The sequence below is a fragment of the Lutra lutra genome, chromosome 4 (genome assembly GCF_902655055.1).
Source record: "Lutra lutra chromosome 4, mLutLut1.2, whole genome shotgun sequence".
NCBI lineage: Eukaryota > Metazoa > Chordata > Mammalia > Carnivora > Mustelidae > Lutra > Lutra lutra.
This window is the reverse complement of record NC_062281.1, coordinates 179,836,107-179,858,361: the sequence shown is the minus strand read 5'-3', so window position 1 is coordinate 179,858,361 and position 22,255 is coordinate 179,836,107. Positions and strand designations below refer to the sequence as shown.

Below are 22,255 nucleotides of genomic sequence, written 5' to 3'. Positions count from 1 at the left end.
ACAACATTAATCTTGATGTACATCTTCATCAGAACTCTTGGGTGACCAAGTGCATTGTCGGTGAACAGTAACGTCTTGGAAGAAGGCTTTTTTTCTGAGCAGTAAGTCTCAACAGTGGGCCTAAAATATTTGATAAACCATGTTGTCAACAGATGTGCTCTCATCCAGGTTTGGTTGCTCTCTTTATAGAGCATGGGCTGAATAGATTTAGCGGAAGTCTTAAGGGCCCTAGGGTTTTTGGAATGGCAAATGAACATTGGCTTCAGCTTAAAGTCACCAGCTGCATTAGCCCTTAACAAGACAGTCAGCCTGTGTTTTTCTCAGGGTGGGACCTGAACCCACAACCCTGAGATCAAGACTGAGATCAAGACTTAGATGCTTAATCAGCTGAGCCACCCAGGTGCCCCATCCTTTGAAGCTTCTAAACCAGGCATCGACTTCTCTCCAGCTATGAACTTCTCGATGGCATCTTCCAATAGAAGGCTGTTTGGTCTATGCTGAAAATCTGTTGTTTAGGGTAGCCACCTTCATCAATTATCTGAGCTAGATTTTCTGGAGAACTTCTGCAGCTTCTCCATCAGCACTTGCTCCTTCCCCTTGCCCTTTTACTTTATGGAGATGGCTTCTCTCCTTTAACCTCATGAACCAACTTCTGCTGGCTTCGGACTTTCCTTCTGCAGCTTCTTCCTCTCACTCAGACTTCATAGAATTGAAGAGTATGAGGGTCTTGCTGTGGATTAGGCTCTGGCTTAAGAAATGCGGTGGCTACTTTGATCTTCTATCCAGACCACTCATACTTTCTCCATATCAGCAATAAGGCTGTTTCACTTTCTTATCATTCATGTGTCCACTGGAGTAGCCCTTCTAATTTCCTTCAAGAGCTTTTGCTTTGCATTCATAACTTGGCTAACTATTTGGAACAGGAAGCCTAGCTGTCAGTCCATCTAGCTTTTGCACAAGCCTTCCTCACTGAACTTAATCATGTCTAGCTTTTGTTTTTTAATTAAAAAAAAAAAATCTTAAGTAATCTCTATACCCAACGTGAGGCTTGAACCTACAACCCTGAGATCGCGAGTTGCATGCTCTACCAACTAAGCCAGCCAGGTGCCCCAATCATTTCTAGCTTTTGATTTAAAGTGAGAGACATTTGGTTCTTCCTTTCACTTGAACACTAAGAGGCACCGTAGACTTATTAACTGGCCTAATTTCACGATTGTGTCTCAGGACATAGGGGGGCCCCAGGACAGGGAGAGAGATAGGCAACGGCTTATTGGTGGAGCAGCCAGAACACACAAGACCTTTGTGTCAATAAAAACCTTTATTGATTAAGGTCATTGTCTTATATGGGCATGATTCATGGCACCCCAGAACAATTACAGTCATAACATCAAAGATCAGTGATCACAGATTACCATAACAAATACAGTGATAGTGAAAATGCTTGAAATATTACAAGAATTAAAAATATGACATAGAGACACAAAGTGAGCCAATGCTGTTGGGAAAATGGTGCTGATGGATTTGGTTGAAGGAAGATTTTTTTTGTTTTTTAAGATTTTATTTATTTATTTGTCAGAGCAAGCACAAGCAGGCAGAGTGGTAGGCAGAGGCAGAGAGAGAAGCAGGCTCCCTGCCGAGCAGAGACCCTGATGTGGGACTCAATCCCAGGACCCTGGGATCATGACCTGAGCCCGAGGCAGTGGCTTAACCAACGGAACCACCCAGGCGTCCCTGCTTGAAGAAAGATTAACACAAACCTTCAATTTATAAAACACACAATATCTTTGAAGTGCCCTAAGGGAAAGCACAATGAAACAAGGCACGCCTGTATAAATCCTTGTGAACTTGGATTACATTGTTCTCTTCTCTGTTTTTTTTTTAGAAAAAAAAAAAAAACTGTCTTGTGACACCAAAAGCATAAACAAAAGAAAAAATAAACTTCATCAAAATTAAAACTTTTGTATATCAAAGCAGTTTATCAAGAATAAAAATATGACCCACAGAATCAAAGAGAATATTTGTAAATCATGTATCTGGGAAAAGTTTAGTATCCAAATATGTAAAGAACTCTTACAACCCAAGTTTTTTTTAATGTGCAGAAGGTTGCATAACATTATGAGTCTACTAAATGCCACTGACGTGCACTCTTTAATGGTCAATTTTTAGTATCTGTGACTCTTAACCTCAAATTTTAAAAATAGGCAAAGATTTTGCATAAATATTTCTCCAAAGAAGATAAATGGATAGTAAACATGTGGAAAGGTATTCAGTGTCATTAGTCATTAGGGAACTGCATTATCAAAACCACAATTAGACTCTTCTGCATACCCATTAGGGTAACTGTCATACATTTTTTAACAAGGAAAGTAATGGCGCACTTGGATGGGTGAGTTGGTTAAGCATCCAACTTTTGATTTCAGCTCAGGTCATGATCTCAGGGTTGTGAGATCAAGCCCCAGGTCGAGCTCTGCACTCAGTGGGGAGTCTGCTTGAGAGTCTCTCCCTCCCTCTCCGTCTGCCCTTTCCACTGGTGTACACCTCCCCCCTTTAAAATAAATAAATAGGGGCACATGGGTTGCTCCAGTGTTAAGTGTCTGCCTTCCGCTCAGGTCATGATCCCACGGTCCTGGGATCGAGCTGCGCACCAGGTTCTCTGCTCGGCGGGAAGCCTGCTTCTCCTGCTTTCACAACGCCTGATTTTGGTCCCTTTCTTGCTGTGTTTCTCTCTGTCAAGTGAATAAATAAAATCTTTAAAGAAAAATAAAATTAAAAAATAAATCTTAAAAAAATAAAAAATAAGGAAAATAATGAGTGTTGGCAAAGATGTGGAGAAATTGGGAGTTCTCTACTGGTGAGAATGTAAACAGGTACAGCCACTATGGAAAACCATTTGACACTGCCCCAAAAGTTAAAATAGTCCCTGGAGATACCCAAGAGAGTAAAAAATATATGTCTCTACAGAAACTTGTACAGGCATGTTAATAACATTTGCAATAGAGAGAAAGTGGAGATGACACAACTATAACTGGTGAATGGGTAAACAAAATGTGTTCTATCCATTGATGGAATATTATTTGACTATAAAAAGGAATGAAGTACGGGTACACGTTATAACATACGAGCCTTGAAAACATTATGCTCGGTGAAAGAAACCAGACACAACCACATCCCATAGGATTCCATTTATGTGAACTGTCCAGAATAGGCAAGTCTGTAGAGACAGGAAGTAGATTAGTGGTGGCCTGGGGCTGGGCTGGTGGGGAATGGAGAGAGACTGCCAATAGGCTTAGGATTTCTTTTTTTGGGATGGTGGAAATGCTTGGGATTTAGTGGCGTGGTTTTACAACACCCTTGCAAACTGGTCGTTTCGAATATTACATTGCAGCCATGGAAATCAGATCTGCACCCCGTTTGTTGTTGTTGCTTGTTGTGGTTTGTTTTGTTCCTTGTTTCGTGATTTTTCTAAACTCTTTTTGTAAAGTCTGTGTCCTCTCTGTGGGCATCCTGATGAACTCTGTTCCTATAAGTGGGCAGCTTGTGTTTTGACAGTTTCCTTAACCACCTACTGTCAAAAAAGGAAAAGAAAAAAAAAGGGACCAAAAAAACCTTCCCCCCATTCTCCCAGTCTTTGCAGATTGGTTGTGTGTCGGGGCCTTCCAATGCTTAGCCAGGCTGTGCCCCACTCCCCCTGCCTTAGCCTTTGCTCCCTGCTTGCTCTCAGCCTGAAGGCCAGCCACAGGTGAAGGCTACTGTTTTCTCAGGTGTTTTTGGAGCATGTAGCCAGCCCTAGCTACGTTCATGGCCTTTTCAATTGCTCGGTATGTGTGGAGACTTAAGAAAGCTCGTATTTCTCTGTATATCTCATTTCCCAGACTATTCCTCCCCAGGCTTTTGCTTCTGCCTATTGCTCATCCTAAGTACTCTTTCTTGCCCTCAAGCTGTTACACAGCCTTTCAAGGCTTTGACCATAAGCAGCTAGGAAGCTGTCCCCAGCCCTGGTATCCCTCCATGTCAGACAAAACAAAGACAAGCCCTGCGCCAGTTCCTTTGGGGTTACCAGACAGGTCAGAACCCACAACCACAGTCTTAAAAATATATATAATTTCATATTCTCTGTGTCCTTGTGGCTTCCACAGATCTAAGAGATGGGAGGCAGGCAATTTAAAATGCTTTCGTACCATAAAGCAATGGCATCCTTCTTCACCATGCCTTCCTCCGAATGTTATATTCGGCTAGACTGCAGAGTTGTATAAAAATGTGATTCTGATGGGTTTTGCCAGCTCATTAGTTGTTTTTTCTGAAGGGATGGGTTCCTGAAATTCTCTATTCCACCACTTTTCAATGACATCGCTCATCACATTGTGAATATACCAAAAACTACCGAATGGCATACTTCAGAAGGGTCAAAATGGTAAATTTTATGATTTGTGAATTTTACCTCAATATAAAAGGTAATGATGGGTTAAATAAAGGTATGCTAGGTTTATAGAATGTCCTTAAAGAACATTTAGAGGCAGGCATTAAAATGGGAGGACATTAAAATACCTTAGCAGGGCAAAGAAAGGGGGTGGGGGAATTAAGCAGTAGAATCATACACAGTCCAATCAGATGGAAGGTGAAAGTCACCTGTTAAGTGAATATCTGGAATAGAATCAGATCTTGAGTCCCAGACAGAAATTGCTGGATCATTAAGCAACTCTGGTTTATTAAGGAAGTGTATCAGTTAGCAACTGCTCTGTAACAAACCATTTGAAAACCTAAACTTAAAAATAGCCATCATTTCACTGCTCATAATTCCACAGGTCAAGAATCTGGACAGGATCCAAAAGAATTGAAATCAGAATCTAGAAGAGATGATAGCCCTTCAATATTGATTACAGTACTGTTCACAATAGTCAAGATGTGGAAATAACCTAAATGCCCATTGATAGATGAATGAAGAAAGAAAATATACATACACATAGTGGAATATTATGCAGCCTTGTACAAGAAAGACATCTTGCACTATGTGACAAAATGGATGAACCTTGAGGACATAATGCTAAGAAAAATAAGTGCTGTGGGCTAAATGTTTGTCACCAGCTCTCCTCCCCATTTTTATGTTAAAGCCCTAATCCCCAGTGTGATGTTTTGGAGGTAGGGCCTTTGGAGATAATTAGGTTGTGAAGGTGCGGCCCTCATGAATGAGATTAGGGCCCTTGTAAGAAGGAACAAAGAGGGGGATAATCTCTCTCTACCATGTGAAGGAACACGAAGATGGTGTCCAGCTGCAGACCAGGAAGAGAACTCTACGCAGGAATAGAATCAGCCAAAACCTTGATCTTGGACTTCCCCTTCCTCTAGAACTGTGAGAAGTAAATGTTTATTAAGTCACCCAAAGGACAAGCACTGCATGATTCCCCCTCTGTGAGCTGTCTACCAGAGTCAGACTCAGAATCAGAGAGAAGGATGGTGGTTGCTGGGGCAGGAGGGTGGGGAAGCGGGAGTTGCTAATCAATAGGCATGAAGTCTCAGTTACGGAAGATGAACATGTTCTAGAGATCCTTGTGCCTGTAGTTAACAGTACTACACCACACACCCAAGTTGTTAAGAAGGCAGATCTTATGTGACGTGTTCTTACAATAAAGTTGTTTTAAGAAACAAAGAATGTGGGCAGGGCTTAGCAGCAAGGGCTCATCTTTGCTCCATATAGTATCATCTGTGGTGTTGGGCGGAGGCCAGGGCTGGAACTGGAGAATCCAAGATGGAATCACTCATGCCTGGAGCCTCAGCCAAGTTGACTTATTCAGCTGGCCGTTGGCTGAGATGGCTGGGCCTGTCTCTTCTCCGGGTGTCGGCCTGACCCTCTTGTGTATCTGTTTGGTCTTCCACAGGGCGCCTCTCTCTTCTTACGGATAGATTGGACTTCTTTATATGTGGTTGAGTTTCCTTCTGTGCAAAAGTAGAAGTTACAGGGCCTGAGCCCAGAAGTCCCCCACCCTCAACTCCATGTCATGCTGTTGATCACAAACCCATCCAGATTCAAGTGGTGGGAGGGAAAGTTCCCCACTCTTGATGGGAGTTGTGAGAGAAATGGCTGGCGGCCATCACTGCTATTTACTACAAATGGTAACCCCAACTTTGGGACAGTGTAATTGTGAGGGTATAATGGCGAAGGTCTTGCCTCTCCACCAGGTTCCCACTGACACCACCCAGTAGGAGAAGGGTGTTTCATTGCTGCTTGCTGGGGGTAGAAGACCAGGCTCCCCGCGTGGGCTCTTCTCACTCTGTGGGGCCGGGGGGGTAGGGAGGAGGGCATGCCTCATCCCTGGACCTCAGATCCCTCCTTGGTCTTCTCTCATAGTCCCAGCATGTGAGTTGAGGAGCCCTGTGATAACCATGAAAGGTTGGAAATGTAGGCCCCCTACTTGGCTTATGCTGGTGTGGGATGGGTGGGTATCATCTTCTTTTCCTGTGATGTTTGGAACAGCACTTGTCTTAAAGTTTTCTGTCTTGCTTGGTGGCTCGTCTCCTGGTCTTTTGACTAAAGAGCCCATGCTCTCTTAGAACTTTTTTGTTTATACCCATTGATACTCCCAGCTTGCCTGCTTCTTCAGCTGCAAATTTGAAGTATGTGAGGTGAAGAGAAGACCCAGGGAACCTGCCATAGTGCTGTTCCTCAGGCCCCTAGCTCCCCACCCTGTCTGTCTTCTCTCCACCTTTCAGAGTTGTCTTGTGTTTCCCTTATATATAATGTCCAATTTATATATAATGTCCAATGCAGGAAGCATAGGGAAAAGTAAGTCTACTCCATCTTGGTGGAAGCAGAAGTTCTGTAATTTGGTTTTTAAATTGAAAGGAATAACAGAATTTATTGTAGGTAAACAGCACTGAACTATTTAAGAGCATAATCATATAATCATAAGTTCAATTTATTAAACTTCTAAGAATTTCATAGTTCCTTAGTAAGATTTTTTTAAAAATAAACTAGATTCATGAATCTGTTACTTTAAGGCAAATAAAATTTTTTTTAAGAAATCAAAGTGATACAGGTAGCCATTTTTGTCTGCAGAAGCCACCCCTCTAAGAAAAGAAAGAAGAAGAAATAAACATTCATGATTACTAGGAATTGAACTAAGTATATACATGCTCCCAGACTGCATACGGTGAAGCATTGACTCAGGCTCTGTGGGGCAAGTAACAGAAACCAGCTCTTAAGCAAAAAAGACTGTGGGACTGCTCCCGGAACGGAAGGAAGAGCCAGGGAAGCAGGCTTCTGGAAGTCACAGGCACCAGGATGGCTCCTGGGGCCTGACTTGCCCAGGCCTGGCCTTGGGCAGCAATGACCCCAGACTTCTTTCAGCCTTCATGCTTCTCTATTCAAGATTTGGACCCCAGAGGGACACCTGGAGGGCTCTGTCAGTGAAGCGTCTGAGTCTTGATTTCAGCTTAGGCCATGATCTCCAGGTTGTGATTTCGAGCCCAGTCTCGGACTCCATGCCGAGTGCTGAGTGTGGAGCCTGCTTAAGATTCTCTGTCTTCCTTTGCCCCTCCCCCACAACTGGCAGGCTCTCTCTCTCTTAAAAAGAAAAAAAGTGTGTGTGTGTGTATGTGTGTGTGTGCGTGCATGCATGCACATGTGCATAGGTGTATGTTTATATACATATAGATCCAGAGAGGGTTTCTGACCTGGTCATAGGCCCATCGTGGTCCAGGAGAGGATGAAGCACTTGGAATGACAGTCCCCACAAGACCATACAAGGGGAAGTTGGGGGCATGGGGGGGATGCTTACAGCAAAATCAGGGTGTTATTACCAGAAGAAAAAGAACGTGGTTAAGATGGCAGGAGTGAGCATCACAGATGTCTGCAGACTAAAAGTTCTAGAGCCTCATAGGTTTGGGACACCTGGGATGGACAATGAGGACCCACCTGTGGGCCTCCAAGCAGTGGACCGAGGATCCATTGTTTCCCAAACTCACTTAACCATGTTGTGCTTTTTGCCTCAGAGCTCCATTGACCTCTCTAGGAACCCAGTTAGGGAAACCCTGGCCTGCTTGATCTCCAGTGACCCTTTGAGCTCTGAGATCCTGTGATCCTACAGGACAGACATGGCTTCTGCTTGATTCTGTCTGAGAAGAGACAACAAAAACACATAGAACAGAGGTGGCGAAGGATCAAGGAAGTACAGCTCAGGCTATGAGAGCCATCTTGGGAAGAAGTGGAAGCCAGCTCCCTTGGGTCCATGAGATGCCCTCAGTGACCTTCTATTAATGAGTTGTTGTATGAAGTGAAATAAATATAAGTCAGTTTCCTGCCTGCCCTGGTCCTTCACTTGCTTTTCGTTGGCAGTATGGCCCTGACCCAGAGCTTAGGTGAGGGCTAGAAGGCCCCTTGGAGGTTATCTGGGCCACCATCTACATTTTCCAGACAGGGACATACAAGCCTGATGAGGGGAAGGGACTCATCTAAGGTCATGCTGTGATGAGGCAGCAGAGCTAAAACTAGAACCCATGTCTCCGGGCTCCCCACTCAATGTCTTTCCTTTATTCTGCAATGCTGCACCTTGCTGGGGACAAAGTCAAGGACAGCCATGGTGGTTTCCATCCGTAGACGCCCCCTCCCTCCTTCTACCCTAACTCATAGCCGACTGCCTTCTTAGTTGTCTAGGCCCTCAGCATTCCAGGGAAGAGGGGAGCAGAGGGGACAGAGGGTTGACTTCCTGCCTTATGCTTGCTAGTTACCTGTCTCTCAGATGAACAGCAAGACTGTGTTTGCCTTGTTTACTCTTGGTTTGCTAGCACCCAGCCCAGGCCTTGCAGAGCTGGCCAATTTCACAGGGAGGGCAGCCAGGTGGGGGAACTTCTAGAGCAAAAGGGGAGTTGAAAAAGGCCCATCCTGGACCAGGAGGATTCATATTTGGCTAAGAGAACATTGTTTGGTGTTTAGTGGTGAAAAAAAAAACCCTGGAGGGCCTGTGGGGGACATAGTATAGTGTGGTTTCCATGCTGAGGCAAGTGCCCTTTGACTCGGCAGTCTTCCTAAGAATGTATCCCAAGGGAGTAATCCTCATAAATGTACAAAAATGCATATACTAGATGTTCGATCACAGCGGTGTTTAAAAAAAAAAAAAAAAAGACCCAAGTATCCAATAGTGGAGAAGCAATGATATAAAATATAGCATATCAAATGACGAATTATTTGGTATTTATTAAAAATGATGAATTAGGGGCACCTGTGTGGCTCAGTTAGTTAACAGTCTGACTTTGGGTCAGGTCATGATCCCAGGGTCCTGGGATTGAGCCCTGTGTCAGGCTCCATGCTCAGTGGGACGTCTGCTTCTTCTCTTCCTTGGCCCCTTCCCCCCAACTCACACTCTCTCGCTCTCTCATTTCTCTCAAATAAATAAATAAAATCCTTTTTTTAAAGATTTTATTTATTTGACAAAGAGAGAGACAGCAAGAGAGGGAACACACGTAGGGGGAGTGGGAGAGGGAGAAGCAGGCTTCCCACTGAGCAGGGAGCCCAATGTGGGCCTCCATCCCAGGACCTGGGATCATGACCTGAGCCAAAGGCAGACACTTAACAGCTGAGCCACCCAGGCGCCCCTACAATAAATAAAATATATATTTTTTAAATGATGAATTAAATATGCCCGACGGGAATGTGTTTATAATTTCTTAAGTAAAGGAACCGGTTATAAAACAGATCATAATCTTATTTTTACAAAATAAACTAACATTGTCATTCATATCTGAATTTATGGACAGAAAAAAAATTTACAAGAACAAGAAAAAAGTTTATAAGAACAAAATGTCTGCAGTAGTTAGCTCTGGATTTAGAATTACAGGTGGCTTTTCTGTTTTGTTGTGATTTTTACTCTTCCTGTCATTTCTTTGTATTTCCTGATTATTGTACGATGAATATATGCCTAGTAATTGTCTTTTGAAGTTAAAAGAAGATGCCATGCTAAAGAATCTGAACCTTATTTTAAGGTGACAGAAGTTAAACGTTTATAAATGAAATCATTAAAAATGCCAGGAGTGAATTAGCCAGTTTAAAGAGTCTCATTGAGACCCCTCTGGGAACATGAAGAGTCCATTGATTAAATGGCAAATAGTACCCCCACCCATGTTTCTCTTATAAATTCCGGTTTCTTTTCTTTTTTTTTTTTTTTAAGATTTTATTTATTTATTTGACAGAGAGAGATCACAAGTAGACAGAGAGGCAGGCAAAGAGAGGGAGGGAAGCAGGCTCCCTGCCGAGCAGAGAGCCCCATGCGGGACTCGATTGCCCAGGACCCTGAAATCATGACCTGAGCCGAAGGCAGCGGCTTAACCCACTGAGCCACCCAGGCGCCCTAAATTCCGGTTTCTGAATGTTGCTTGTGTGCACAAGACTGCACGAGTCAGTACAGTAAGGAAAGAGCAGAGCAGGTTAAGGCCTTATCGAGTCATTGTGACCCTGGACCCAGGACAGTTGCTTTCTGGAAGTGTCCAGCTCAGGGCGGTGTTTTGTAAACCAACAAGGTAGCCGCATTAACCTTGAGTAGTAAACAGTAAAGCTCCAATAGCAGGTCTGGGATGTGGCTTTGTGGCAGATGTCTTTCTGGTTTTGTTTTGGGATAGCGAAGGGTGGGGTTTCTTCTGCGTCCCTGGGGCCCTTTGGCTTAGACCCAGCTCACATCTGCTCCTGGGAACTTTCCTTGCAGGAGAACTTGATCGGCGCCCTTTTGGCGATTTTCGGGCACCTTGTGGTCAGCATTGCGCTTAACCTACAGGTAAGTCTCGGTCATGAGCACTGTCTGGGGGCAGAGATACAGCTGGTCAGCCAGGGGGGCTGGTGCGGGCCCAGCTGCCTCCTCGCTGTGGGACGTTGCCCCCCTCCATTCCTGGGCTGGGCCTTGGGCAATCCCCTGTGGTTGTTCCAGAATCTCTCTTGATTCTTTGCCCTCACGTGATCCCCTACCGCCCTCAACTCTGATGACGGTGTACTCCGTGACTTAGACCTTCCTGGGGTGCCCTGGAGCCACTGACCTGGTCCACAGCTGTGGTTTGGCGCACGCTGATAGATTGGGGAGCTCCTGAGGGCGCCCCAGAAACTGGTTCCATGGACATGTGTGAATTGGGTGGCAGCCATGATGGTGGTTGCCCCGCTGGGGCAGTTTTCAGCCGGTGGGGGACAGGAGTCCGTGCATAAATGCCCAGGCTGCCATCCTGTGGTTCACAGGGTTTCCCAGTGGGTCCCCCATGGGATGAGCCCCCTGCTGCCCAGGACACTCATTCTGCACCCTCCCCTGGTGTGCTCCCCTCTCCGGCTCACTTTCCCACTCCCTTACGATGCCTCCGGAAATCACGTCCTCCCAAGTCCAGTCTCAGGGACTGCTCTGGGACACTCTGATTGAGGCTTGACACCTGCGGACGGGTTAATTCCTAAAGCACGCTGGCCCGCTCCTCTCCGCCTGCCCAGCTTCGGGTTGTGGAGAGGCGCCCTCCCTCCCCGGATCAGAGATGTGAACACACACGGGTAACCCGGTACCTTTCAGCGCCATGCACGCCCGTGTGCCCGGAGTGTGCCTGTGTATTTCGGAGGCCGCATGGTCTTCTGGCCGCTTGTCTGGTTCATGCTTTGCTTTATACAGAGTGGTCTCTCTGCTTCCGCATCCACTCGGTTGCAGCTCCCATCACGGTCCTTCCCCCCTGCAAGTGGGAGCTGTGGTCCGCTAAGTGAGCATGACTGCCTTGCTCTCCTTGGTCACCTCCCTACTTTCTATGTCCCAAGTGCACATTTCCAGAACAAAGACTATTGGCCATACCTGGGCCAAGTATCCACCTGAGGGAGGGCAGTGTCCACGGATGCCCCTGGGATGCCCAGCAGAGTTCAGGCTCATCTATAGAAGGGAGTGCAGCCAAACAGACACCCTGAGCATGGGGACTCTGGGGCACTGCTGTGAGAGGGAGATGCTTAACCCAAAGCCAGGGGAACCTGGGATGGCGTCCTCAACTCCGGCTCCCGCTCCAGACTGCACGCTGCCTGTGCTGTGCATTAGAAATGCACATTTCCAGGTCTCCCCAGGGAGTGTCTGAGGCTTCCCGGCCAGTCTGAGAACTGCTGTCTTAAGAGTGACAGCCTGGCATTGAGATCGGTACTGCTTGCCTCTTCTCTGAGCTGGAACTCCAAAAAAACACATCTTCCCAAATAAAAGTGGGTGGTAGATTTAGGATACAGATGTCATAGCCTCTTTTTCCCAAAATCTCTGGGCAAATCACCTTCTTTCTTGGATTTCTAGAAGTACTGCCACATCCGCCTAGCAGGCTCCAAGGACCCCCGAGCCTATTTCAAGACCAAAACATGGTGGCTGGGCCTGTTCCTGATGCTGCTGGGTGAGCTGGGCGTGTTTGCCTCCTACGCCTTCGCTCCGCTGTCGCTGATCGTGCCCCTCGGTGCGGTCTCCGTGATAGGTAAGACCCGGGTCCCTCCCTGCCGCTGCTACTCCTTGGGACCCACACACCTGGGCCACCACCATACTCAGCAAACAAAGCAGCTTCTGCTTGGTAATGTCGCTGACACTTACAAAGGGCTTCATACACGCCGGCCTGGTGCAAAGCACTTTACAGATATTAATTCCACTCCTCCTTTTTGAGGGTGACACTGTCACGATCCCCACTTTACAGATGAGGAACTAGGGGTACAGGGTGGCAGGGCTGGGGTACAGGATGGTCTGGCTCCATAATGTGTTTAAGACTCAGAAACTTTATCAGAATTGCTTTCTATTCCCACTGCAGAAGGAAGATACAAACATGAAGCTTTCATCCCAGCACTGTCAGGACAACCTGAGCTTTCGTAGGATTCAGACAGCTTACCCTCTAACAGACATGCCTTCCACTGAGGTTCTGATCTTTTTGCATCAGCTGATAATCACGTCTGAAGCATTGGTCACTTTTTCACCTGCCGTTTCTCTGTGATCTCTGTAATTCCCAAACCAGTGTCTCAGAGCATTTGAACCAAGGAAAAGATAAAGGAGCTTTGATGTTTGTGTTCCACAAATTAAATAGCATTAGGGGAAAAATTTTTTTCTTCTTAAATAAAAGATGTTAGTAGATTAGTGAACACAGGAACGGGGACCATGAACTTGCGTTGAAATGTTCCCTTCTGCTTGCTGGCAGGCCCCACATGACCTGGAAGCCCTTCCCTGCTCTTAAAGGAAAAAGTGGCATTTTGAGTAGTCTTTTTCCTTCTGGAGTTACGAGGGCATCTTCTACCCCACGGATAAGGGCAGCAACCACGGGCCCGGCCTGTGCCCGTGGCAGACGTCATCAGTCAGGCAGGGGGTCCCTTAGTGAGAATTCTCAGAGTTTCAGGCAGTCCCCCCAATGACCAGAAGTTGGCAAAGAAGTGGAAACCTGTTGCTTTTCCCGATCCCATGAAGAGTCCCCCTCTTTCTTGACCTGGGTTTGTACCCTCACGGCCCACAAGACGATTGAGATCCTCCAACATGCTGTGTTTTTATCCACACAATATTGTTGTAAAATATAATCTGACCATAGAGTTGAGGGTCCAGGAGTAGGGGCTGATTGGGCGATGGGCATGAAGGAGGTCTGATATACAAGCACCGATGAGTCACTAAATCCTGCCCCCCGAAACTAACAATACAGTATACATTAGCGAAGTTGAATTTAAATAAAGAATATTTTTAAAATAAAAAATATAATAGTTTTAATAATTTAGTAATAATAATAAAATATAATCCGAGTGCCTTTAGTTGAGGCGAGTAGCTTTCCCCACTCCCAGCCTTTCCTTGTGTTCTCTGGCCCACTTTCTACGTCTGTATTTTGGGTCCGCCCTGACTGGGATTGAGGTTCATCCTCTGCCCGCAGCTGACCTCTGAAAAGGCTTTGGAACCTCTCCCACAATGAGAAACAGGTGATCGAGTGACAAAGTGCTTTAAATCGTTTTCTCCGAATTTTAATACTTTAGTAATTCTCACAATCAAATTCTTAAACATAAGAGACTAAAGTAGAACAATGGATTCTCAGACACCAGCAGCTAGAAATTGAGGGGCCCTCAGAGCTTCTTAAGTCACCCAGTAAAAAACAGTACTAAAAACAAATAATAAAGTAATCGCCACCATTTGTTGCGTACCTATTACTTATCAGTCACTATCCCAGGTACTTCAATAATAATAATAGCTCAGTTATCAAGTATTTACTGTGGACACATGATTTACACGCACTTTCTCATTGAGTTGCCCTTTAAGCTCAGAGAAGGGGGTGCTTTCAGTGGTGTGCTGATGAACCAACATTCAGAGAGGGAGAAAATGACAGAGGAAAAAGAAGAGGATAAGGCAGTGGGGGAAGGGAGGGAGGGAGACAGAAAGGAGGAAAGGAAGGGGAAAGTGGGAAAGGAGAATAGGAAGACCCCATGTGTAGTGTTTCTGATTTATACGGTGTAAAGACCACCACCATGGTTGCCCATGTGACAGTGGGTTCCTCAGTATTTAACAAGCAGCAAGCTGGCCTGAGCTGGATCCAAACTGAGACTCACAGGTAGTGACTCACCCCAGAACATACAGAGCTGAGAAAAGCCATCCAGGTCTCTTCCCAGTAATGCCAGCCCCATCCCTCCAGGCAGTGACCAGGAAGTCTGAGAAGGAGACAGAAGAACCATGGGGAGAATGTCAGAGCTAGTCACAGCAATGGAAGGAGCGAGGGCCCAGGGGTCTGGCAGTCCTTACCAATTGCATGGTCCTGACCAGCACCCTCACTTTTCCCAGCCTCAGTGTCCCGTTTTTCAGATGGGAATAATAACGGCACCCACCTTGGGTAGACATGCCAGAAATAACCTGTGCAAATGACCTGTCACACTGCAAGTACTCCACACCAGTGCTCCCGGACTTGTAGAAATCCTCAGGAAGACTCAGAGAGGAGCCTCCCTTTCTGAGATGGAAAAAGAGAGGAACCAGAAGGACTGAGTTTGGGGGAGCAGGAGGGAGAGGGTAGGAAGTACCAAACCCTAAGGCAAATGAGTCTACCCTAGGGCCTAGGCAAAGGGACTCCACTGGACTGAGAGCAGCCTCCATTTTCTTTTCCTTGTGCTTTTATTTTTTTGTAGCTAGCGCCATCATAGGAATCATATTCATCAAAGAAAAATGGAAACCCAAAGACTTTCTGAGTAAGTTCACCAATTTGAGCCCCTGTTCTTAATTCTGTGCTTGTGCTATTTTGTTTTGTTTTGTTTTTTTCATTATAAAACCAGCTCACCCCAATTTAGAGATCATCTGTCTCCTGCTCCCTTCTGTGCTGTGTAGTCCACCCTTATAGGGCTCCTGAGAGCTGGGCTTTTTAATCAGTAGTTCCCAAATCTGGCTACACAGCAGAATCATCTGTGAGACTTCTTAAAAGGAGCTTGATTTCATTCCACTCAATCAATATTTATTGAGCATCCATTGTTGGGATTTTAGGAGGCCTGATAAAAGGCACCCTCTTTATTTAAATGAGTTCTAAAGCGAATGGGAAGCTTGGAGGTCAGGAGTCATTCTTTATTACTTGTACAAGCTGGATTAGAGCTTACGGGTTAAACATGCAGCCAGATGAACTTGCTCACGCAGCCAGGTTTGGGAACCACTGTTCTGAATCATGGGTACAGGATGGAGGCAAGATGGGGCCAGGTGGCTGGAAAAGAAAAGAATCTTTCACTGAAAAAAGAAGAGTTAATATACGATGCCAAGACCAAAAGACTCAGAGTGATTTGCAGTAGTCCTGATGGCAGAACGGTGGGGGGAGGGGGGGATGCAGGGGTAGCTGGGCTGGTTCTGAGGCCAGTGTAGTTTTATGTCCCTTCCAGGCTCACTCTAGAAAGTCCTGGTATAAGAGACATGCTAGTTCAGGCAGTGCCCTGTGCGAATTTTAAAAAGATACCCCCTTTGGGCATCTGTGGTTCCATGGGCGCATGCCTTGGTGAGCAGAGCATGGGCTAGATTTTAGCCCACGGGCTAAGGTGCTTTTGTGCAGTGAGCAACTTGTACAACTGTACATGGCTGTCCTGCCTAAAGTTTTATTAAATTCAGCAAACAGTCACCCAATGCTAGACCTGTGCTGTACACCACAGGCATGGAGATGAGTAAGACCTTTCCCTCCCTGAAGAAAACAGACTCTTGTATCTTAGCACAGGACTCATTACTAAGTTTAACCGTGGTTCATTCATTCATTGAAAACTGAACAACTGTTTTGAGGGCACCTTATGAGGCCTAGAATGAAAATTAAAGACATAAAAATGTATCACATTTTTGGGAGACCATGGAATGAAATATGTAGATAGTTCTATCCAGAAATATCCAGAGGCTTGTGGTCACTGTGTGTAGCTCAGAACTCACAGCCCTTCTCAGCTTGCCCGGGTCTGGGCTGGACTTCAAGAGGCTTTTCACAAAATCCACAAGGTTCAGATGGAGTGTGACAGGACCCAGGGGAAGAGTCAGGAAACTCCCAGGCCTCCCTAACAGTGTCCAACAGGTCTGTGGAATAGAACATCGATAGTCCTTTGGACCAGTCCCTTGGGATGAGATTAACTAGCAGATGGGAAATGATAAGGTCATTTTTAAAAGGTGCATGGTAGGCTCTGAAGGTTTGCTTGTGAGGTTTTGTTGTATTTGGTTTTTTTTATATTGCCCATAAAGTGATTCTGACTTTAAAACCTTCCCTGTAAAATGCACACTGAAACCATGATTCAGTAGCAGAATGGCTGCTCTGAAGGAGAAAAAGAGGCAGTTCTACTCTAATGCTCTCCCAGCAGGAATGGAAATGGAGTTTGGAAAACCATTTGACAGTAACTATGAAACTGAAGGTCCACCTGTCCCCTGACTGGGGAATTCCCACTCCTAGTTTTATACCCAGCAGAAACAGGGGCAGTGTGTTTTCCAAATGCACGCACAAGGATGCCCATAGCGACAGTATTTGTTATAACCCTGGGGAGCATTCAAACACACATGAGCAGCATATGGATAAATATGGGTGTGGATATGGGAAGGGATAAGTTGTGTTCACATGCCGTACGGGTATGAGAACGAAGGAAACACCCCCATACTCCACACGAGAATACAAGTGAATCTCACAAACTCACAAACATCTTATGTGAACACAGACACAAGAAATCATATAGCTTGAGTCCACGTAGAGAAAGTTCAAAACCAAGCCAACTCTCAGTGCTGGCAGAAGTCAGTGTTACCCTGGGGCTGTGGCCTAGTGATTGGAAGGGGACACAAGTGAGGACGTCGGGGTCCTGCTAATGTTCCCTTTCTTGACCTGGGTTGTGGTTACATTGGGTGTGTTCTCCTTGTGAGAATTCATGGAGTACTTGTTAGCATACATGCTACACTCTCGCTAAAATTTTTTAACATTAAGTGTAATTTTTTTTAAGATTTTATTTATTTATTTATTTATTAGAGAGAGAAAGCACAAGTAGGGGGAACAGTAAAGGGAGAGGGAGAGGCAGAGTCCCTGCTGAGCAAGGAGCCCAACACAGGGATCCATCCTAGAACCCTGGGATCATGACCTGAGCTGGAGGCAGTTGCTTAACTGACTGAGCCACCCAGGCATCCCTAAATGTTATCATTATTTTTTATATGAATGTTATTTTTTAAAATAACAATAAGGGAGATGATCTATTTGTGAGGTGAAGAAAAACCAAAAATAGCGGGTCATCACGTGTTGCTCTAGAAACACATAGGGGCCTGAAGCCTGCACCTGTAGTGAGCCTGTGACAGCCTCCCCCCTTTCCTGCAGGGCGCTACGTCTTGTCCTTCGTCGGCTGTGGTCTGGCCATCGTGGGCACCTACTTGCTGGTGACATTCGCACCTAACAGCCACGAGAAGATGACAGGCGAGAACATCACCAGGCACCTCGTGAGCTGGCCTTTTCTCTTGTACATGGTAAGAGAAGCCCTTGGTCCTACCCGTGATTGCAGGAGGGAGTATCAGGTCCTAGAACCCGGGAACCTGAACCTCCAGGAATAGGGGATTCGAGTGACGCATGATGTATTTCCCAGCACCAAAGACCGTGCTTGTGAGGAGTATGGAGTTCATGGGAAAATGCTTTTTTCACTTACGTTCCAAGTAATGTCTACATCGGCATAAATAATATGATAATCTTAGTTCTTAGTTTTGGACTGTAGGTCTGTAGGTAGAATGTGTTGCTAAAGGACTGGATGGAAGATCAGCAATTCCATCCATGGTTGTCTCTGGGAGCTGGAATTATGATTGAGTTTTCATTTCACTTTTGTCTTTATGCACTATCCAAAATTTCTACAGTGAGCATTTAAGACTTTTATGGTAAGAAAACAGTTAAAATTTTAAACGGTAAAATTTGTGTTGTTTATTTTTTTCCCGGTATCCCACAGCTGATAGAAGCTGATAGAAACACAGGAGACTCTGAAATGGTCTCCTAAACTCCCAGGCCCACTTGTGTCCCGTGTTAGGTCTACAGATAAACTGATGGAGGAAGCATGTAAGGTATTTGATCAAGCTACTGCTGTAGATTCCTGTTCCCAGCCAGGCACTGTGCAAAACACTTTAAAAAAAAAAATTTAAGATTTTATTTATTTATTTGACAGAGATCACAAGTAAGCAGAGAGGCAGGCAGAGAGAGAGAGAGAGGAAGGGAAGCAGGCTCCCTGCTGAGCAGAGAGCCCGATGTGGGGCTCGATCTCAGGGCCCTGGGATCATGACCCGAGCTGAAGGCAGAGGCTTTAACCCACTGAGCCACTCAGGCACCCCAGTGCAAATTACTTTCTTACGTACCATCTCAAATCCTCCCAACCTCCTTGTAAGGTAAATGTTTTTCTCCCCATTTTATGGATAAGACAACTGAGCTCAGGGAAGTTGGCTGACTGCCCAGAGTCCCATGAGAGCAGAGCTGGTTTCGAGGCCAGCTTGGCCTGCTGATGAAGGTGGTCACTGTTTTTCCTCTGACATGAACAGCCTAGCAGTGCTCTACAGGCCTGGAATGTTCTTTCTCCTTAGTTTGCTCATGAGGCAGAGAATAGATTTCTCCAGGATTGAACCTGAGTCACCTTCCTGCCTCTAGCCAGCCCCAGCACACACCTGGGGTCCTGGGTGGGAGGGGGGGGTGGAGAAACGGCTGCAGGACAGAGCCAGAGAACAACCCCTTCAGAAAAAGCTTAACCTCCAGAACACAGACTTCTCTCAGGGAGCCCTGGGCTTGAATCTGTGCTGTATGACCTCACCCAAGTCACCTACCTGGAAGCTGGAAGCAGGTGGGAGCCACTGGACCAGAGCTGGTGGCTGGGAGACGCGAGGTGGTGTGGAAATCACCCATCCCTCAGCAGAGGCCCAGTTATCCCTCAGTTTGTCTTCCTTCCTCGTGTCTGCGAGGCGGTGCTACTGGAACCAAACTCAAGGGGGGTGGCTGCTGGGGGTGCGTTAAATGGACCACAATCCGAGGAAGTGTTGAAAGCAAAGAACTTTCATTCCTTGTCACAAGTAAGGAGACAGGAAGATCACTGTCAGAGCACTGTCTCCCCTTGGGGTTAGTGCAGGAAGCTTTTATGCAGCGTGCTAGGGGGCAGGGGTGGAGAGCTTGGCATCTTAAGAAACTTACACATCTTCGCTCCTTCCGCACTTGGGTTTAACTGCGCATGCTTAGCATGTCCGCATGCTGGTGCTTACATTGTAAGTTCAAAAAAAATGGCGGAAAACCCCTCCCGTAGAAGGAGATCTTGGTATTAGAAGGAGCCAGAGGTGACTTCTAGGGCAACTGAGGCGGCTGCCCTGCAGGCATTGATCTCGGTGTGGCTCCCGCAGCGGGGTAGCCTGCGGAATCCCTGCCCACACTGCTGCTTGGTGGGAGCTATTTGTTCTGCCAAACAGACCCATTCTTGCCCTGCGTTTGTCCCTTCTCCGTCCCCCTGATGGATTTCAGTCCTCTGAACTGAGTAACTCTCTGTTGTGCCCTAACACTGCCAGCTAGAGAGATCTGGCCCCAGCAGATTCAGTCATTGTTTGTTTTGTTGTCTGCTGGGTGCCAAACAGCGGGGACGCCGGGCTGACGGTAGGGGCGCTGGCGAGCACAGCGTAGCAGAGAGAGGGGATGGCGTCCAGGCTCCCTGTCCTACACCAGACGCTTCTGTCACCGCAGCGTGTGTCAACTGTACTAAAGGAAAGAAAGAAAGATAGAAAAACAGGAAGGGGAAGGAGGGTGGGAGGGAGGAGAGAGACATGCTCCCAGGACTCAAGGTCACCCACACCGCCCTCTCACAGCAGAAGGCTGAGTGCTCTTCCCAGGCTCATTTAAGCATCATGAAGAATGATTGGCAAACTGGGCACGCCCGATGGTTAGGGATGTGGATGCGTCATTTACCTGCTTGATGGTGTATTCTGCAGCGATTAAAGATAATTATGACAACTTCGTAAAATATGGGAATTGGTTTGTGGTGACTAAAAATGGCCCAGCACAAAATTATGCATTCACTATGAGGACAAGCAGATAAAATATGTATTCCTGGGGGGTGCCTGGATGGCTCAGTCCTTAAGCGTCTGCCTTCTGCTGGGGTCATGATCCCAGGGTCCTGGGTTCTAGCCCCGCATGGTGCTCCCTGCTTGACAGGAAGCCTGCTTTCCCCTCTCCCACTCCTCCTGCTTATGTTCCCTCTCTTGCTGTGTCTTTCTCTGTCAAATAAATAAAATCTTTTTTAAAAAAAAATGTGTATTCCTGGCCACAAAGACAGGAAGAAACAGGAAAATGAAAACAGCCAGATGTTTTTTTTTTTTTTTTTTATGGTCTCTAATTAGGAATTTTAAAAATTTTCAAATACCCATTAGTTCTTCTGCGTTGGTTGTTATGATAAATAAACTCCGGTAAGAGGTTGGGGTAGGCAAATGGGACCGCGCCAAGGTCAAAGTTTGCTGCTTTTGTTTTGCTGGGCGCTGGTGCTGGTCTGACTTCTTGGGAAAATGTTGCCAAATGTCTGGGCCCTTGAGGAGTAGAAAGGACAGTTGTTAAGGCAAGGCGGGAACTCCCACTTCACACTTGTGCATGTCTAGCAGGAAGATTCTATTGACTGAGCACCTTTTAAGCCCCAGGCCCTGGGCTTCCCTCGTTCAGGTGGTGTAGCCTTGTGGAAAATACATGGGGCCTGGAAGCAGACTGTCCAGGTTCAGATCCTGGCTCTGCCCTTTTATTAGCTTCAGATTGTGATCGTGCCTACTTCATAGAATCATTGTGCTGATTGAGTGAGTTTAGCGTAGATACGATGTTTAGAACGGTGCCTGGTATGTTTATGAGTTCGTTAAGTATTAGCAGTGATCGTAACCCTGCAAAGGAAGAATCATCCCCATTTTGCGGATTGGGTAACTGAAGTTTAGAGAAGCTAAGTGCCTGGCCCAAGGTCACACAACTATTTTAGCAGTGAGGATCTGGTTTCAAACTTGACCTCCCTGACTGCAGATGTCCTTGTCTTTCTCCCCCACCGAGCCGCACCCACCAGAGGTGTGGTTAGGGGATGGGGACGTGAATACCTATCTACTTGCCCCAGGTTAGCTCATCTCCTCAGTGAGCCAGTGACCCTCTCTTTGACCGACCTTCAGGGGTCACCCGCAGAGCAGCAAAGTGGAAAGAAACCTTGCCAGCCTGATCCTGGCCATCCATGACCGGCTGTGTGTGTGTACGGCCAGCACAGCGCCCTCAAAGCTCAGAGGTGAGCTCCTTGTCGGTGTTACCCAAGGGGCAGAGATTGCCGCAGAGTTCATTCTGAATCCCTTCCTTTTCCATGAGTCTGTCCGTGGTTTGGGAAATGCTGGCTGTTCAGGTCCCTTTCAGTGCTAAGGGTTGGTGACTCCAGCAGCATCAGCCCCAGTCCAGCCCACCAGCAGCTCCCAGTCTTCCCCTCATCGCGTCCGCCCCGCTGACCACCTGCTTGCTGCTTCCCATAGCTTGTGGAGATCATCCTGTTCTGCTTGCTGCTCTACTTCTACAAGGAGAAGAACGCCAACAACATCATCGTGATTCTTCTCCTGGTGGCGTTACTGGGTAAGTGGGGGTCCGGGTGGTTGAGGCGTGGCCACCGTCCCGTAGCACCACGAGGTCCCCGTGGACAGGAAGTGGCTTCCGTCAGTCCTGTCAAATACCCAGAGTCCCCTACGTGCCAGGAACAGTGCTGGAAACTGGCCACAGGGGTGAACAAGGCAGACGGCCCGCTGCCCTCGGGGGTTCTCCGTTCCGAAGGCAGGAATGACCAGTAAGCAAGTAGGCGAATGCATAGAAGAGAGAC

At 46.6% G+C, this 22,255-nt stretch overlaps 1 protein-coding gene across 3 annotated transcripts in view; it reads left to right on the top strand.

The window, feature by feature from the left end:
- NIPAL3 (NIPA like domain containing 3) overlaps positions 1-22,255 on the top strand; it is a 53,547-nt gene that overhangs the window by 14,607 nt on the left and 16,685 nt on the right. For 2 of the 3 annotated variants that reach the window (XM_047726321.1, XM_047726323.1), the window contains 5 exons: positions 10,689-10,757; positions 12,267-12,438; positions 15,089-15,148; positions 17,755-17,900; positions 21,918-22,014. In XM_047726321.1, coding sequence (XP_047582277.1) covers positions 10,689-10,757; positions 12,267-12,438; positions 15,089-15,148; positions 17,755-17,900; positions 21,918-22,014 — 544 coding nt within the window. The remainder of the gene's footprint in view (positions 1-10,688; positions 10,758-12,266; positions 12,439-15,088; positions 15,149-17,754; positions 17,901-21,917; positions 22,015-22,255) is intronic. The other variant, XM_047726322.1, reaches the window with a different exon arrangement.